The sequence below is a fragment of the Coenobita brevimanus genome, chromosome 62, assembly GCF_032717465.1.
Source record: "Coenobita brevimanus isolate Jiangsu-jjx chromosome 62, ASM3271746v2, whole genome shotgun sequence".
NCBI lineage: Eukaryota > Metazoa > Arthropoda > Malacostraca > Decapoda > Coenobitidae > Coenobita > Coenobita brevimanus.
This window is the reverse complement of record NC_137015.1, coordinates 29,225,571-29,241,944: the sequence shown is the minus strand read 5'-3', so window position 1 is coordinate 29,241,944 and position 16,374 is coordinate 29,225,571. Positions and strand designations below refer to the sequence as shown.

General features: G+C 42.3%; 1 protein-coding gene across 1 annotated transcript in view; it reads left to right on the top strand.

The window, feature by feature from the left end:
• Positions 1-250: 250 nt before the first annotated feature.
• Positions 251-16,374, top strand: part of Dus3 (Dihydrouridine synthase 3) — a 329,322-nt gene continuing 313,198 nt past the window's right edge. Inside the window, exon 1 of the mRNA XM_080275728.1 lies at positions 251-376. Coding sequence (XP_080131854.1) covers positions 291-376 — 86 coding nt within the window. The 5' untranslated portion in view covers positions 251-290. The remainder of the gene's footprint in view (positions 377-16,374) is intronic.

Genomic DNA, 16,374 nt, shown 5'->3' with positions numbered 1-16,374 from the left:
TTTGCTTCAAGCGAATATTGAGGACAGTCCTCCAAATCAGCTTGTACATGCTGTGCTCAGGAAAAAAAGGTCTTCGAATTGGGACTGTTGAGGATTATCTCTACTTCGTCCTTTTACTGATTTAGTTGTAATTTCACTCGTATACGTATTTAATAGCCTCTCAGATTGACTCACTGTTAATACAAACTGTGGCAGTTATAAAATAATGGGGCATTTGCTTCCTCAAGATTGTACAAGAATCAGAAACCGCATGACGCTGCCCGTGATATACACCAAGAACCTAATAGTGTATGAGAAGTAACGCGTTGCACGAGTGTACGATCATCACAATGAGTCATATTGATATTCAGGATGTTGTTGCTCATATTAAGCCTGAGTAAGTGTTTATTTCTGATGTGAATCGAAGATGAGTACATGGTCACCTATTTTCAACCTATGGTTCTTTGGGAGAGGAGGGTAAGAATACTTGTCCAGTATTCCCTGCCTGTCGTAAGAAGCGACTAAAAGTGGCCTTTTTGTTTCCAATCTTTCCCTACTGTCTTCATCTGCTCTTCTTTTCTAACTCTCTTCTTGATGTACAGTAGTATTTTGGGACTCTGTCCCATGTGTGTGTGTGTGTGTGTGTGTATATATATATAATATATATTATATATATTTTTTTAAATAACAGAACAGAGGAAGGAAAAAAAAAAAAAATGCACCAGATTACTCGTGTCCTCTGTTCATAAAATACCTGTAACAGTTAGACTTGAACAGCAGTGGGTCAAAGTTTGGAGGGAAACAACTCTGGGGAAGCGAGTTCCAGAGAGATGCAGTTCGGGGAACGAAAGAATTCTGATAGGCAGAAGTTCTGCAACATGGTTGAGTGACATTCCAGTCATGATCACTGCCAGCTGCCCGTGCAGCACAAGGGAAGGCATGGAGAGGTGGCACCATGGACACAACTTTGTCTGAGCATTTGCTATAGAAATATCTGTAAAATAACGCAAGGGAGACAACATTCCTTCTTACTTGTAGGGAAGGTAGTTTATTATAGTCGCGGCGCCTGACTCTGAGGTTATTATCATGCTATGGCAACCTACCATTCAAAGGTGCGTCTGATTTCATGTATAATATGAGACGCATGTGATTGGATGGATGGATGGTGATTCTTGTATAATATATTCGTGTATAATAATATTCGTGTATAATATATTCGTGCATAATAATATGATTCGTGTATAATATGACACGAAATCGGACGCACTTTTGAATGGTAGGTTGCCAGGGTACCATAATGACAACCTCAGAGTTGTGCGTCACGACTGTAGTAATAGCAGGGTTATTAATAATTCTAACAGCTTTGTTCTGAATTTTGTCTACTTGTTTTAATGCAACCTCTCCACATCCACTCCACAAGCGTGAGCAGTATTCAAGCTAAGAGCGCACATGACTCTTATAAACTACTGGGTATAACGAAGTGCTCGTCAGTGAAGAAGTCATGGACTCTGTACAATAATCCAAGTTTCTTTGAGGCAGTATTAGCAAGTGATCTAACATGAGAGGTCCAGCTGAGGGCATTGTTAAGTGAGACGCCGAGAATTTCAGTACTTTTGGAGGTGGGAATATTTGTATTACTGAAGGTAATATACGATTCTGGCAATACCTGTCTATTAGTAAATAGTATATATTTAGTTTTACTAGCATTAAATGAGACAAGGTTATTTTGTCCCCATTCACTGATCGTGGATAAGTCTTGATTTAAAGAGATGGCTGTACTGAGTTGAAAGTTAGAGATATCGGACTTTGTAAATGGATGTCTGAGTGTGAATGAACTATGAAGTGTTGAGTCATCTGCATATGAATGGATGGGATTGTGGGTGACAGATAAGAGATCATTAATATGAACGAGGAACAGGGTTGGTGCCAAAGCTGATCCCTATGGCATGCCGGCGTTAACTGAGTGGAAAGAGGACTATACATCATCTACTTTTACTCTTATTTTTCTATTGCTGAGATATGAGGAAATCAAAGGAACAAAATAGTTTAGTCCATAGTAAGGGAGTTTGGACAACAGGGAACGGTGCCACACTCTGTCAAAAGCTTTAGAAATATCCAGGGCTACTGCTTGAGTTTCACCATGTAGATCAACTGATTGATGGATGGTATGAGTCAGGAGATTAAGTATGTCAATGGTGGATCTTTCTTGGCGAAAACCATATTGTCTATCACTAATTTAGTTGTTGGATTCAAGGTGTTTAACTATGTGCTTATTAATTACAGTTTCAAAATCTTACCAAGAGAAGATGTGACAGCTATCTATCTATCTATAGCCCGACGCCCTATTCCCGCAAAGGGTGGCCGCAGACAAAACGCCTCCAAGTCGCCTGTCACCCACCATTTGACTACCCTCCCCCCAGCTTACCCCCCCCTCCTTCATATACCTCTCAACTCCATCCCTCCACCTCATCCTTGGTCTACCCCTCCCTCTCCCTCCCTCCACCTCACCTACATACACCCTCTTAGTCAGTCTTTCATTCTCCATTCTCTCCACATGTCCAAACCACCTCAGTGTATTTCTCCTGATCTTCTCAACCACATCCACATCCACCCCACAACGTTCCTTCACTTCTTCATTCGTCAACCTGTCCCTCCATGTCACTCCACATGCTCCTCTCAAGTAACTCATTTCCACTGCTCTCACTCTTGACTTGTTCCCCTCTTGCAAGGTCCACACCTCGCTTCCATACGTCAGGGTAGGGATCACAATACTATCATGCAGTGACTTCTTAACTTCCATGCTCACCTCCCTATTTCTCATCACTGCTTTCAGTGTACCAACAACCTTCCTTCCCTGCTGTACCCTTTCATGCACTTCATCCGCCAAAGTTCCATCCTTACTCATCACACTACCCAAGTACTTGAATGCACTCACATTCTCCATATCCTCACCATCCAACCTCACTGCACATTCTGTGACTTCATTCCTCTCAAACACCATAACTTTACTTTTGTTTACATTAACTTTCAGCTTCCTCCTCCTACACACTGTCCCAAATTCATACACCAAACCTTGCAACTCCCATTCATCTTCACTCAACAATACTGTATCATCAGCAAACAGCAACACCGGAATCTTCCAAATCTCACCCTCATTCATTAGAGCCACCCCCACATCCACTGCCCTATCTTGCACCTCCTTTACAACCCCATCCATGTATATATTAAACAGCCATGGAGACATCACACAACCCTGTTTCAGTCCAACATTGAGATCAAAGAACTCACTCAGCTCACCATCCACTCGCACCGTAGCCCTAGCTCCTTCGTACATACTCTTCACAGCATTCAGCAATTTCCCCTCCACCCCATATATTCTTAATACCTTCCACATACCTTGCCTATCTATTCTGTCATAAGCTTTCTCCAAGTCCATGAAGGCAGCATACACTTTCCTTCCCTTCTCTAGATACTTCTTCACTAAACATCTTAGAACAAATATCTGATCTACACACCCTTTTCCCTTCCTAAATCCCCCTTTTTCTTCTCCAACTAGCTCCTGTGTCCTATGCCTAACCCTATCAATGAGTATTCTACCATATATTTTACCAGTCACACTAAGAAGGCAAATGCCCCTATGGTTACCACATACTTCTCTCTCCCCTTTTCCTTTGTATAAAGGAACAATTATACCTGATTTCCAGTCCTCTGGGACCCTTCCCTCTTCCCAAGCCAATCTACACAACTTCCATATCTACTCCACAACAATCTCACCCCCATACCTCAGCATTTCACCACACACTCCATCAATTCCTGGGGCCTTTCCCATCTTGATCTTCATTGCTTCCACTACTTCCGCCCTACTGATCTCTTCCTCCCTCCTCTCCTCTCTTCTTCTCCCAGCCATTCCCTAACCATTTATACTCGCATTGCTCTCACTCTCTACATTCAACAAATCCTCAAAGTGCTCCTTCCATCTCCTCAATATCTCTCTCTTCTCCACCAACAATCTATTATTCCTATCTTTCACTCCCCTACTATATCCCCTTTCACACTGCCTTACTTTCTTTACCTCCTTCCAAAACAATTTCTTACTCTCCCTCCATTTCACACTCAGATTCCTCCCAAACTCTTCATCCACTTTCTTCTTACTCTCCTTCACCAGTCTCTTCACCTCCCTTCTCCTTCTCACATATACCTCTCTCCTCTCTCTCATCTTCTCCCCTACCTCTACTCGCTAACCATTTACTGTATGCCTTCTTCTTTTGTTCCACAGCTCGTTTCACCTCATCATTCCACCATGCTGTCCCTTGCATCTCCTCCTCACTCCACAAACCACCTCACACGCTGCGCCTATCTCTTCTGTGAATATCTTACGTAGGTCTTCCACTCCTTCCATATGCTCTAGCTCACCTTCCCAATCTTTCTTCCACTATACTCTTATACTCTGCCATTTTCTCACTATCTTGCAAATTCTCCACTCTTCTCACAGGAGGTGTTTCCTCCTGTCTTCCCCTTCGTCTCCTTAACCATTTTCATTGCAGCTTTATCTTGGCCATCACTAAGTGATGGTCCGAGACTCCATTCCCCCACCCTCTCCACACTCTTGCATCCAACACTTGTCTTCTCATTTGCTCATCCACACACACGTAGTCTATCGTTGCCTTTTGTTCAACATGTTCACCATCCATCCTCCTCATTACTCTCCATGTATATTGGTGGATCATCTTATGTCGAAAGTAGGTGTTGGCTATTGTCAACCTCTTACCAGCACAGATGTCCACCAAAGCACTGCCATTCCCATCTACTTCAGCTGGCACACCCCACTGACCAACCACTCCAGCTGTTGGTCTGTAATCAGAGGGGTCAGAGGAACTTCCTTTCTTTGGAATTGGGTGGATGTTGGCTTCTTTCCATGAATCAGGGAATGAAGAAGTATGTATGCATAGTCTGAATAATTTTGCAAGAACAAAGGCAAGTTCTGGGGAACACTTTTTCAAAACAATTGGCGGGATTCCATCTGGGCCTTGAGCTTTGTTGGTAGGTAAATTGTCTAGGATGGATTTCATGTACCGTAGCTCAGTCAGTAGAGAGGTGGCCTGCATTCCTGCCAGACCTAGATTCAAATCTCCGTTGGGTTAGGGAACAGTTTAAAGATTTGAATTTAATAAAAAATAGACTTTACTGATCTACCAGAAGACCCGCCAACATGGGAAAATACCCCCGCTAATACCAATACACCAGTCCTGTATGAGACAGCCCTAGCATGTATTCAAGATGGACGGTGGGTGTTAGCGCCAAAGTGGTGAGATGTAGAGGTGTATGGTATGTAGGAGGACTAGTGGGCCTTGGGAGCAGGCTGTGAAGCCTATGCTCAGAGTCAGACACATAAAATATATACAGTAATCCCTCTAATATCCGAATGCCCAATATCCAAACATCCCCACTAACCGGACATAATCATCCCGGGATCCAATATTCCCAAAATGGGCCAAAAGCTGCAAAAAAATTGAAAAAAATCTGACTTTTTTTCCACCCGTATTTGAAATTGCCGCCTGGCGCCGAACAGCTGTTACACCATGGTCCCTTCACCCCTTCCTTCCTCCCCCTTCCCCCCTCCCCTGTCAGGGTTGCCGTTTGGTATTTTTCATTACCAAGTGTGGGCCAATTTGATAATGAAAAATTCGTTTGGTAATGAATCAGAATAATGCATTACCAAATGGATTTTTCACATGTATGAGGATACACAGGATGAAGATGGTGGATTGTTTGCTCTCTCTGATTAATCTGCTACCCTACATAGCGTGAAAATATCAACATGGTGTTAATTATAAGGAGAGTGATTACATATATTTCTACTTGTATATGCAATTAGTGAAGAATAAATGCTAGCTTTATGAATTTGGTAATGAAAAGTTAAATTTGGTAATGAAAGTTGAGGAGATTGGCAATGTGGCCGTTGCGATCTGGCAACTCTGTTACCCCGCCATCATCAACAGTCACAGCTTAACTCCGATCGAGAGCAGATGCTCATAGCAGTTCAAGCCACAGATGCTTGTTTTTTGTGAATAAACAGTGAATAAACTGCAATACCTCGCCACTAGAACACACAGGAATTTACGGTGTTGTGCAGTGTTAAGAAATTAGAATTTAGAGTGCAGAGGATTAACTGTGGACTGCAACCTGGCAGTTCAAACCAGTCCAGGAGCCAGGGACTTGTAAGTACCCAGAATGTTTAATATTGTATAAACTCACCTCTAAAACCTCATTTTATGGTTCTTTTGCATTTATTTCAGTCTTTTATGTCCCTTATTGGTGTGATTTGGGTCTTAAATAGGTGCTATGCATGTCCAGAGGGAGTTGTATAGGTGTTTCTCTGAGTTAGGGTCCATAAGTACAAGTCCATAAGCTTGGGCCCAATATCCGGACAGGACCACTATCCGGACCTGCCTGTGGCCCTATTACGTTGGATATTAGAGGGATTACTGTATATATATATATTCCATCCATCCATCCATCATTCAATCCTACACTGCCCCATGAGGAGCATAGGAGCCCAGGGCTAGGCGGTTGGGCCTGACATTTAAGATGACAGTGACCAACCTCACTCATCCCTGGGTGGCATTACGGGAGCAATAAACCCCAATCACCCCTTGGATATAAACCTTCACCGGCTCAGTCCAATTGGAGCACAGTAATTACTCACAAAACCACCAGGTGCCAATATATATATATATATATATATTTATACAGTATTATTATTATTATTTTTTTAATAACAACGGAGGAAGGAAAAACAAATGAATATATAGGCCTATATATATATTTATACACCTATACAACCACCACAAATTGACTTAGGACCTACACACAGAATTGTTATGGGAGAGTTGTCTGTCTCTGCTTTGTGTTTCCACCTCTACCAAGTGAATTTCTGGGGCAAGAAGTAACTGGCAACTCCTCTGGTGTTGGCTGGAGGTGATGATACACTCACCTTGTCAGTGCTTGCCCAGAAGCAAGATTGGGAGTATATGTTCCCGTCACTCCGAGCTTGCACCTCCCTCTTTTTTCGTATGCATTACTGTTTGCCCTGTTATTTTCCTAGAGTTGAGTTGTCATGCCTAGAAAGTACTGCTCAAGGGATGAGAGGACCCGTATCATTGCATGGAGGCAGGAAAATGTCCCTATCAACACAGTTTGTTAACATACTGGATGCACAAAGTCGACCGTCATGAAGATTCTTGCTGCAGCGCGCGGTCTGCCACCTGATGTCATACCAGAGCACAAGCATGGCGGTGGAAAGAAGAGGATGACTTCCAGAGGTACAGATATGCTTCTGAAGAGGGAAGTAATCAAGAATCCTTGACTGACTGCAACAGAGTTGAAGAGAATGCATCCCCAGCTGTTATAAGACGTCTCAATTCAAACTATCCAACACCGCTTGCTGAGGTTGCCAAGCCGCACCTCACCCAAGGAACTGCATCTCACTGACCGCATGAAGAAACAGCACATTCAGTTTACCAAGAAATGTGCACACTGGACATCAGACGAATGGAGAAGAGTTGTGTTTTCTGATGAAAGCACATTTCAAGTGTTCCAGGTGCGTTCTTCCAAGGTTCGTCGCCCTGCCTCCCGTAGTTGACATGACCCTGCATACATGGTACCGACTGTTAAGCACCCACAATCAGTAATGGTATGGGGGTGTTTCTCAAGTGAAATGGGAAGGGGAGGCCTCTACTTTCTCTCCAAGAACTTGATGATGAATAGTGGCTGGTACATTCAAGTTCTGAAAGATAATTTGTTAAACTTTTTTGCTATTCATGGGTGCGACTTTTTCATGCACAATTGAGCTCCATGTCACAAGTCAAGAAAGGTGACGAAATCGGCTTCTTGATAATCAGATCGAGGTCCTCAACTGGCCTGACAACAGCCCGGATCTAAACCCGATAGAAAACTGCCGGGCAAAAATGAAAATCGTGGCAGAGAAGAAGACACCCAACCTGGACAACCTCAAGACTGAACTGGCAAATGTTTGGTGCAAAGAAATGTCCTTAGATTACTTTAGAGATCTAAGTGATTCCATGCCATAATGCATCCAACTGGTCCTAAAAAACAAGGGAAACATCTGTCTATCTATCTATTGCCGGACGCCATAATCCTGTAAGGGGTGGCCATTTGACTTTGAGTTATTTGTTTTACAGGGAGGGGCACTAACCCTCCACCAACCCACTTGTTGACATGTAGGGAGCACGTATGGTTTGGTTAGGCTATATGGTTACCACCCAGCATTGTAAATGGTTTCCTGGCTTACAGGAAACCATTTGGCTTGTCACTCAATGTAAAGCCACCTGTAAAGGAAAGAAAAACAGTAAGAAGTGACAGGAAAGATGGGAGAAATAGGAAGAGAGGAGGGCAGGCACAGAAAAAGATTAATAAAGGCTAAGGAAGAAGTAGGCAGCATTACATCAAGTGAGTGAATGATGGTCGCCATATTAATGAATGGCATTTAATGAACAAACTTTGTGATATAATATGATTTATGTGTTTTTTAATACCTTGTACGGGGAGGTCCTAAGTCAATTTGCTGTAGCTGTATAAGGAGAGAGAGATCAGAGGTGTCAAACTCATGGCCCGTGGGCCAAATGTGGCCCTCGGGATGGTCATAAATGGCCCGTGAGATGACGGTAAGATTTATCAGAGCGTGAAACTAAATTATAATTATTATGAATGAGAAATATAATATTGTTAAGAGACAGAAAATTCATACCTTTTATTCATAATGGTAATAATTATAAATTAAAATTGCTAGTCATATCGTTTTTATAAAAGGGAAACTTTCTGAAAATAAATATCATGAATCTGTTTAAAACCGTAGACACAGCCATTGCTGGTATCTGAAGACATGAGCTGCCAGACCCAAATGTTTTAACTGTCACGAAAAACATGGAGAAGTGATGTATGCCAGCACTACACTTATTAAACCTTGCCACTTATTTAGTGAAATCATGACTTATACTTAGCTTTTTAATAACTCAGTTAATCAGACTATGACTATTATAGATATATGCTCTCTCTTTCTCTCTCTCTCTTTCTCTCTGCTTCTTTGAATGTCTTTAGTTGAACAGGTAATATATATTTTCTGGCCCTTGAGACCATAACTAAAGTAAGAATTGGCCCTCGAAAGGTTTTGAGTTTGACACCCTTGGTATAGATAGCTAGATATAGATAGATAGATAGATAGATATAGGCATGAAAGGATTGAACTTGCTGGTGAATCTCTTGAGTGTGTGGAAGAGTTTTGTTATTTGGGAGACATGTGTGCAGGGGGTGGGGCTGGAGCTAGCTCTGTGGCTAGGGTGAGAAATGGTTGGAAGAAGTTCAGGGAGCTGTTGCCTCTCCTGACATTGAGAGGACTCTCCCTACGTGCTAAGGGGTCTTTGTATGCAGCATGTGTTAAGAGTGTAATGCTGTATGGTAGTGAGACCTGGGCAGTATAGGAGGAGGATATTCTCAGGCTCAGACGTACAGAAATGACAATAATTAGGTGGATGTGTAGTGCGTCCCTGCGTGCAAGGTCTGAGGGGGCTGGGTTTGCAATCAAAGAGTTGAGAGGTAGGATGGGACTGGAGTGTGTGGGTGTCGTGATGAGGAGAGGTAGATTGAGATGGTTTGAGCATGTGGAGAGGATGGGGGATGATAATTGGGTGAGGAAGGTGAGAAGTGTTAATATTGGTGATGGGGTGATGAGGAGTAGACTGAGAAAGACATGGGATGAAGTCATTAAGTGTGACCTCAGGGTTAAGGGACTGAACAGGGAGGCTGCAATAGATTGTGCAGCATAGACAGCCCCCATTAGGTGACCAAGGCCGATGCATGCAAGCATGTTGGAACCTTTAAAAATGAAACGACATAGATATACTGTAGATATACACGCATACACATACATCATCATCATAAACATCACCATCATCATCTGGACCTCCTGGCCCACCCTAGGGCAGGGTGAGGAGTAGCGATGTCAAAGCCCAAATTTGCCCAGTCCAATAGGCCATGCTTCCATTCACTCATCATTCAAGCCCCCGGAATCCTGGCTCTGTCAGATACGCCAAAAACATTCACCACGTTGTGTAGCGTCACATAAACTTATCTGATTCAGTCAATCCAGATGCTGCCACATTAAAAAGGGGTGCCAAATCCCTGATCATGCACTTCTCCTCACAAAATTCATCCAGCCAGCTCGATCTCTTGTCAGTTCCCTAGCCTCACCGACATCCAAACCTCTCTTCCTCACACACTCATTCACCATATCTCTCCACCTTCTCCTTGGCCTGCCTCGTCTCCTCCCTCCTTCAAATTCACTCAGATATACCTTTTTCATCACTCTGTTGTTATTCATTCTCTCCTCATGACCATACCGTACCATCTCAGTACACTCTCTTCAGTTCTGGTGTCCACTGACTTCCTTACTCCACATCTTTCACGAATCACATTATTTTGTATCTTATCCACCCTCTGTACTCCACATACATTCCTCAGTAGTCCCATCTCTACTGTTGTTACTCTTGACTTTTCATTTTCATGCCACATATATCTATATGTTAAAGTTGCCACAAACACTCCCTCATGTTAGCCTCGTGTAGGTGCAATACTCAAGCTTTTGTTTCTTATCAAGGCCTTCATTGCACCAGCTACTTTTCTTCCTTGTGTCACTCTACTTTTCCCTTCTTTTGCACATTTTCCTCTCTTTTCTATCACCGTACCCAGGTATTTGAATTCTCTCACCAACTCCAATCTCTCTCCAGTCACTGTAACATCACACTGGGAGTCACCTTCTCTCTCAGTAACCATCACTTTACTCTTTTCTACATTTACACTCAAGGCATGATGCTCACAGACCTCAGCAAAACTCTGCACTAGCCTTCCAAGTTCTTGTCCGGTACTTGAAAACAGTACTGCATCATCAGCATACAACAAATTTGAGGTAATCCATCTATCACCATTCATTACCAACGTCATCTCTTTCTCCATTACTCGTGTTTTTACTTCTCTTATCACCCCATCCATATATATATTGAACAACCATGGGGACATCACACAACCTTGCCACACGCCCACACCGATCATGAACCATTCACTTAGATGCCCATTAACCCTTACACATGCTTCAGTACGGTATCATCATAAACTCTCTTGATGGCACATAGCAGCTTACCATCTACACAGCACATGGCAAGACTTTCCACAATCCCTCTCTGTCCACTTTGTCATATCCTTTTTCCAGATCCATGAATGCCGTAAACACCTTATGGTCCTTCTTACAAACCTTCTCTGCTATCTTTTCCACAGCAAATCTTTGATCCACATATCCTCTGCTACTCCTAAAGCCACCCTGATCTTGACTCACTAGGACTTCTGATATCTCTATTACTTTCTCTATAATAATTCTTCCATATAACCTCCCTACCACACTCAATAAACTTATGCCACGATAATTCTTGCACTCACTTCGCTCACCTTTATTTTTGTACAGGGATACAGTCACAGCATTTTTCCACTCTACCAGCAAAGTTTCACTCATCCATGCCTACTTATATATCCCCAACAAGCACTTCATTCCACACTCTCCACTACACTTAAGTATCTCTGCATACACCTCATCAACCCCAGCTGCTTTCTCATTTTTCAGTCGCTTCACAGCACTCTTCACCTGTGCGAGTGTCATGTCTCCTGGTACTGCATTCCTTGTCTGCACACCTCTAAAGCCAGTCATGTTACAGCCGCTGAGCTCTCTCTATTCCCATTCATCAGGCTTTCAAAATATTCTTTCCATGTGGTCCTTACTTCATCCCCATGGGTTAATAATCTACCACCTACATCCTTCACACCATCACATTTCTTTCCACTTTCACCTCTACATTTCCGCACCTCTTTCCAGAATAAGTTCATATTTTCAGAGTAGTTTGCATTCATTTTCCTTCCTAGATCATCATTTACCTCCTTCTTTTTCCTCTTCACTAGACTCTTTATGTGCTTCTTGCTCTCAGTATATGCAGTTCTTATTTCAACTGAACCCTTGTCCTGTAACCGCTTTAGCCACTTCTTCCTCTTTTCCTCCACTGCTCTCTTAACCTCCTCATCCCACCATGCCGTACCTTTCTTTGTAGTAGTTGTTCCCTAGGCAGTCTGGCCGAACAGCTCCGAGTCCCTTAGGAAGGCCATGGCCGAGACCGGGCTTTCCCACAGAGCTCTCAAAGAGTGTATGTTGTGTTGTTGGCGTAGGTAATTGTGCGCAATGCAGTCTTCCATAATGTGCTTAATGGTATGGAGTGCTGTGTTGCATCCTGGACAGGCATCAGCGACGGAGTCATCCAGCCTCTTCTGGTAGCTTAAGAGGGCTGGATGGTGCCCACATCTCAGCCTGGCCAGGTGGACCCTGTCTTCACGAGGGAGATAGGATTCAGAAGGGTGGATGTCAGGAGGCTTTGCATGCAGCTGTGTGTTGTCTTAAAGTGACTGAATGGAGCGGCGAGTGATCTGAGTGTGGATATGCTTCTGGAAGCTAGTCTGAGGTGGGCGAGTTGACAGTATTTGTGTATGGTATCGTGTGCTGGTTGTTGTTTTGATGTTCCTTGGTGTGGATGGATGTGCTGCCATGTAATATAGTGGATGTTGTGGGTTTGTGGAGGCTGCAGCAAGAAACTGAGTCCCTCTCATGTCTAGGTGATCCTTGACTTTCAGGACTTTGGTTTCTTGATGTAGGTGGTCTGTGGGTGTAGTAGCTTTGCAGCCTGTGATTATTTTTTGGGCCTTGTTCTGTATGGTCTGTATAGTGTTGTAGTGTGTTTTGGTGAGGTTAGAAGCCCAGGCAGGGCTTGCATAATTCATCACTGAACATAGGTATTGTTTGTATACTGTGGTGGTGGTTTCTTTGTTGTGTCCGAATGTTGTATGGGTAAGTGACCTCAAAGCAAATTGTCTTGGTGTTATTTTATTTTTAATGTTTGTGATGTGTTGTTTAAATGACATTGATATATTGTATGTTACACCAAGGATTTTGCGTGTGTGTGTGTGTAGTAGGGGAGTGTTGTTTATGGTGAGGTGTGGGATGTGACTGTGTTCTGCTGTCTAGTTTGTGAGAAGGGTCACTGTAGATTTGGCTGGGGCTATTTTGAGCTTGTTTGTGGTGAACCATTCGTGTAGTGTGTTGAAGTAAGGTTGAATGATGTGTGCAGCTGTGTTTGCGTTTTGGTGCGTACATCTATCTATCTATCTATTGCCAGATGCCTCAATCCCGTTTGGGGTGTTATATCATCTGCATAGGAAGCTATGTGTATCTGTGGTGTGTCAGGTGTGGGTATGTTGTGCATGTATAGGTTAAAGAGTGTAGGGGACAAAACAGATCCTTGGGGGACACCGTTTGTGAAGTTTCTGATGTTAGTAGACTGACCGGCAAATGTTACGTGTGCACATCTGCCTGCTAAGAAGTTTGCCAGCCATCTTTTTGTGTTATTGTGCATGTTTGTGTTGAGTATTTTCTTTGTGAGGTTGTGGCTGGGGATGTACCCTCTCGGGGCTCGAGTACCTGGGAGCGGCTTCGGTCGCCCGGGCAAGTACCTCTCTTTGTTGTTACTCTTGCAGCACCACACACCGATTTAGCATTCTTAACTAAGCAGTCCTTATATGCATTCCACAGGCTGTCCAGATCCATTTACTTCCATTTCACTGATTCTAATTCCTTCTCTACTTTGGTCCTGTAATCATTTGCCATTTCTTTGATCCTCAGCTTCTCAACTGTCAGTCTTTCTCCCTGACTGCTCCACTCTCTCCTGATCCACCTCACTCCTCTCAGCTTGATCTTGTATACCACAATCATATGATCTGACAGACCTCCACATTGTCCTCTCATGGCCCTCGTATCAGCAACCATTCCTATCATTGACCTCTCTACAAGCACATAATCAATCAGGCTTCTTTCAACTCGATCCCCGTTCCTACTATACTATGTATATTTATGTGCATCTTTGTGTTTGAAATACAAGTTACAAAGGCACAACATCTTCTCCTGACACATATCCTTTACTTGCTTCCCATTATCATTTTCTCCTGGTACTCTTTAACCCTTACACCGCGGGTATGTTTCCCAATGTTTTGCGTCTCCCGCGGGGTTATTCGGGCTCTGACAGACTCTCAAAAAATATTTGCCAAAAATCAGTTATTAGTCCTAGAATATTAAAATTACATATGCATATGGCACATACCTTCAGCTTTCTCCTGGGATGTTTGTTGAGCTTTCATCGATTACCGTAGGACTTGTGGAGACCTCTGAAGTTGGGTAATGAAGTCTCCACTTTACACTTCCCGACAACCCGTAATATGATTACCACAGCCAGATATTAACACTATAAACACTACTCTATGATTATCAAGTAGTTTGGGATCCATACTCCAAATAAAAACCACTGTGAAAGCAATGAAAATTATGAGCGCGTATGACCTTCCCAGTTGCGCTAGTTCGCTGTTGGTATTCTGTCATTTATTATTCATAAAACCCCTCACACTTTATATTTCTATTACTATATAACACCTATATATATCTACAGTCTTTATCCATAAGTTTCCTTCAGTAGTATTAGTTTATTGTCACTGTAGGGATTCAATTTCTTTCAGTAAAATACGTAGCATTCACTTTCTCGTCCTATATACTAGCATTGAGAGTGAATGTCACTTTCACCTTCACTCTCATAACTCATAGTATTCATACATACTAGAGTGAAACTTTCACTTTCAATACTCCTAGGGTATATACAGGTAACTCGCACGGAACACGATCTCACGGAACGCGCTCGCAATTATACACGGTAAGGGCTGGGATACATATTAGACAACGTAAGATTAAAAAACCATTATGAAAACTACAAATTAACGCAGGAGAGGCCTTTGAAAGATCAAATCCTCGAACGCCACCGCAGCGCGCGGTTTGTTTTGATTACGTGACGATCTAGGCGGGAAATTATTCAGTGAGTGAGACATTCCCGAGTACAGTAGCACAGTATTTGTAAGTTAAATATTTACAGTACTGTACTGTTCTGGTAAGTTTATGTGCAACTTAAAGTACTATTAAATAACGTTAAAGCAAGAAATAAAGTCTTATAACCAGTTTACCTGATAGGCGTCAGAATATTGCCTTTTTTATTTGTTCGTTTTTTCCCACAGTGCTGTTCAGTATTTGTAAGTTAAATATTTACTGTTCTCATATGTACTGTACTTGTAAGCACTTAAATAAAGTTAAATCATTAAATAAAGCCTTGTAACCAGATAACCCGAATTATATGATTGCCCATGATCGCCGTCGGAATATTGCCTTTTTTGTTTGTTCGTTAAACTCTTACTGTACTGCTTTTCTACAGTACTGTATTTGTAAGTTAAATATTTACTGTTCTGGTATGTACTTGTAAGCAATTAAAGCATTAAATAAAGCCTTGTAACCAGTTAACCTGATTTATATGATTACCCATGATCGGCGTCGGAATATTGCCTTTTTTTTGTTTGTTCGTTAAAGACTTATAATAAGAGAAAAATACATTTTTGTCTTGGTATCTTTACCTATTTGCTCAGGTTTGCTGTAATGGTTTGCAACTTGTAGAAAACTGTGAAAACTTTCGGGAAGTGAACGAAAATCTGGGACATGACCTTGACTTCACCGTCTCATGTATCATCTGTCAGTTCACCACCGGCTATCGTGATGAGTGGATGTACGATTTTTTCGCTCGTGGCCATGCCTACCCACACATAGTTACACCCATTATCTCGACCCAGACAGAAAATACAACCTTTTTCCTCCCTTGCAAAACACAAACAACCACCCTGTTTACGAGACAGCAATATATATTGCGAAAATAACAAGGTAAAATGATAAAGATGAACGTAAAATGATTGAGAAAGATGAACATGTTATGACGGAAGAAATACGTTTTCCCTGTCTGTAAACGTATTTATTTCTGCTTTGTATCTGTATTCGTAATAATTAGACTTATTGTTAGTTCTGAAACTGCATTACGATTCTATTTTTAGCCATTCTCGTGGTGTGGGAGCTGGAAGTTGTGACACAACTTCCTTATTGCTAATCGGACTGACCCTCCACTTTATTCTCCCGTGGCAGAGTCTAGCCTTGGAGGACGTGCAGTTTTCTCATTTAGGACTGATAATTCAACTCTTTCGCTCCCTTTTCCAAGCATGGGCACAACGATAACGTAAAAAATAACTCGAAACTACCATAAACATATATCAAAAAGGTGAAAATGTATTCATAACTTTTTTTTTTTTTCAGCCATTCCTAACAGATTATGTACTGAAATCATTCGATATCACAGTACTGCATTTCTAAGTTAAATATGT